The sequence below is a fragment of the Palaemon carinicauda genome, chromosome 30 (genome assembly GCF_036898095.1).
Source record: "Palaemon carinicauda isolate YSFRI2023 chromosome 30, ASM3689809v2, whole genome shotgun sequence".
Lineage (NCBI taxonomy): Eukaryota > Metazoa > Arthropoda > Malacostraca > Decapoda > Palaemonidae > Palaemon > Palaemon carinicauda.
In genome coordinates this window covers 46,404,199-46,406,698 of record NC_090754.1, presented here as the reverse complement: position 1 = coordinate 46,406,698, position 2,500 = coordinate 46,404,199, and the positions used below count along the sequence as shown (strand labels likewise).

Genomic DNA, 2,500 nt, shown 5'->3' with positions numbered 1-2,500 from the left:
TACTGGTGACAAAAAAGATGTACTCCAATGTCAAACCATTGTTCTGTAGTCTTGCATAGTTTCATGGCCTCTGTACCATGGTCTTCCACTATCTTGGTGTAGAGTTCTCATGCTTGAGGGTACACAGGCACACTATCCTATTTCCTTATTTCCTTTCCTCACGGGGGTGTTTACTCTGTTGGAGCCCTTAGGCTTATAGCATTATGCTTTTTCCATCTAGGGTTGTAGCTTAGCTAATGAGAATAATCACTATAAAAGCTCTCTGAGAGTGCAGACCTTCACCACGGCATCTTATTTCTCGAAACCAACTTGCCTTAAGGTTAATTCAGTCGACCTTGACCTTTGACCTAGGACTTTCAAAATTGAATCATTCCACGTCTCAACATAACAATTAATTCCTGAAAATTTCACTACTCAAAGAGTAAAATTTTGGCTAGGAAGTTGTTCACAAACAAACAAACAAGCAGGAAAAAAACATAACCTCCTCTCAACTTCGTTGGTGAAGGTAATAATAATCTCACTAGGAGGGTTGCTGCGTCAGTGTGCCTCAAGCGTTGCAGTGTAGGCAATGCTAAGTGTCCTTGCAGCTAGCCCCCAGCTGCAATATGTACCCTTTACTTTACCTCTGTTTCCTTATGTAAGTCTTTCTTGCTTATTACCTTATTTAACTTTTATTCCCTCGTCCTACAACACCCTAACAATTGTCCAGCCCCAGTCCATAACTTACTTGGGGTATTGAATTCTACATATCTTCGTTTTATAAACTGTTCACCGGATATAATCTACCCGCTTTCAAGTGGCGTGGCACCGGTCCCACCTCCTGGAAGGTATTTTGTTGTTAACTGTATAAAGTCTGCCTGTCTTATTTTATTTTGATTGCATTTACAATAAAGGGGACCATTTATTTCTATAGATTCTGCATGAGACTAACGTTTAATGTTGACGACGCCAATTATGAATAAGGTGCAGATTTTACTAAGTCTATTGTTATTTGAATAACAATACTTTTTCTGTCATGTTCATTGCTATTGTATCTCTGGAGTTATTCTAATATATTCATTGCTGTTCAATCTCGACACCAGTTAAGGGATTCGGGAGATTGAGTTTGAGCTAATTCTTGCATTATTTGCAACAGCACTTTCTCTTGGAACTGGCGCCATGGAGGTGTGGGTGTGGCAAACCTCCCAGCCAATCACCATCTCCCTCAGAGCGGCTTCTGCTGCTAATCAACCAATCAGAGTCCGTCATTTGGTGGCTTCTCCGTTAAGCCTAATTGGAATATTTAAAAAACACTTGAGAAAAGAAAGGTAAATTTTCGAATTCTTTCTAAATTTATCCTGTTATTTTTCTCTTCTCTTGTTTTGCTTCGTGTTTGTCTACAGATTCATTGGGGGCAATGGGATAACTAGTTTTATCTGGATTGAGAGGATCAGGAGTTACTTGCTTTGTCTATTGTGAACATTTTATTATCTACGTTTTATACTTTTGGATTGTCTTTGCAGCAGATATCAGTCACGACGAATTGCACGTTGACGCATAATATGACGAATTGTTCTAAATCATATATATTAATGCCCAGCAAATAATACTCCAGTTAAATAAATTACTCGTATATTTTCCCATTTACGTTCCTATTAGCTACAGTAATATATTTAATAAATTAATGCATAAAATTACTGAAATTAATTATAATGAAAAGCACTCGTCGGCAACTTATTCAGAGTGTATAAAGCTTGTGTTTAACATCTGCCGAGTCTAGTCGGTTACCAGCGTTCAACCTGAGTAGGACGGTTGCCAATCTGGGGTGTCATATCGTCAGTGCTCATAGTGTTTTATTTCATTTCCGCTGGACGCTGGTGGCTTCTTATTAAGAACATCTTGTTCTTATTTTTTTCTTATACTCGATACTTTATTTTATAAAGAGGAAATTCTTTTAAAACCAAGACCGCTAGAAAAGGAATGGAATACACTGCTTTAGTAGAACGCGAAGTTAATGGTGAGTAACTTGTTTGTGTACTTGGGTGTAAGAGGGGGGGAGGGGCTTAGAGTACACCCGATTTATTTACATTTGTATGTTGATGTCCATGCACGGAATGTGCCAATTTGAGTTTGTTTTACATTTGAGTTTGTTTTAGAAATGAGTTAGTTTTTGCCACTGACGCTATAGCTAGCGTATTTATTAGAATTTATCCAAGATAAATAGCTATATGTAGTTGAGAAAATTTATTTTTTATTTATTTTTTACACCTCGTCAATGACTAGAAGTGATACTGTTTGCATAGTGTGTATATATATATATATATATATGTATATATACAGTATATATATATATATATATATATCTTTATTATCATATAATGTAAATATACAAGCGGATGTATGTGATTATTATAAGCAGTCATAAGACAAAATCAGAACAGTTGTTACTCCCAGGCCACGTCATTATACATTGAATTAAGTTATTTTATAAATAGCTAGTATCAATGAAGAAGCTGTTTGT

At 36.3% G+C, this 2,500-nt stretch overlaps 1 protein-coding gene across 3 annotated transcripts in view; it reads left to right on the top strand.

Moving 5' to 3' along the window:
* The window catches only part of LOC137623082 (WD repeat and SOCS box-containing protein 1-like), a 99,727-nt gene that overhangs the window by 65,897 nt on the left and 31,330 nt on the right, over window positions 1-2,500 (top strand). Inside the window, exon 1 of one of the 3 annotated variants that reach the window (XM_068353736.1) lies at window positions 1,746-1,996. The exons of the other annotated variants lie outside the window; for them this stretch is intronic. Within the exon in view, the coding sequence (XP_068209837.1) occupies window positions 1,960-1,996 (37 nt within the window). The 5' untranslated portion in view covers window positions 1,746-1,959. Of the gene's footprint in view, window positions 1-1,745; window positions 1,997-2,500 lie in introns of those variants that run through there. 3 annotated transcript variants of the gene reach the window in all.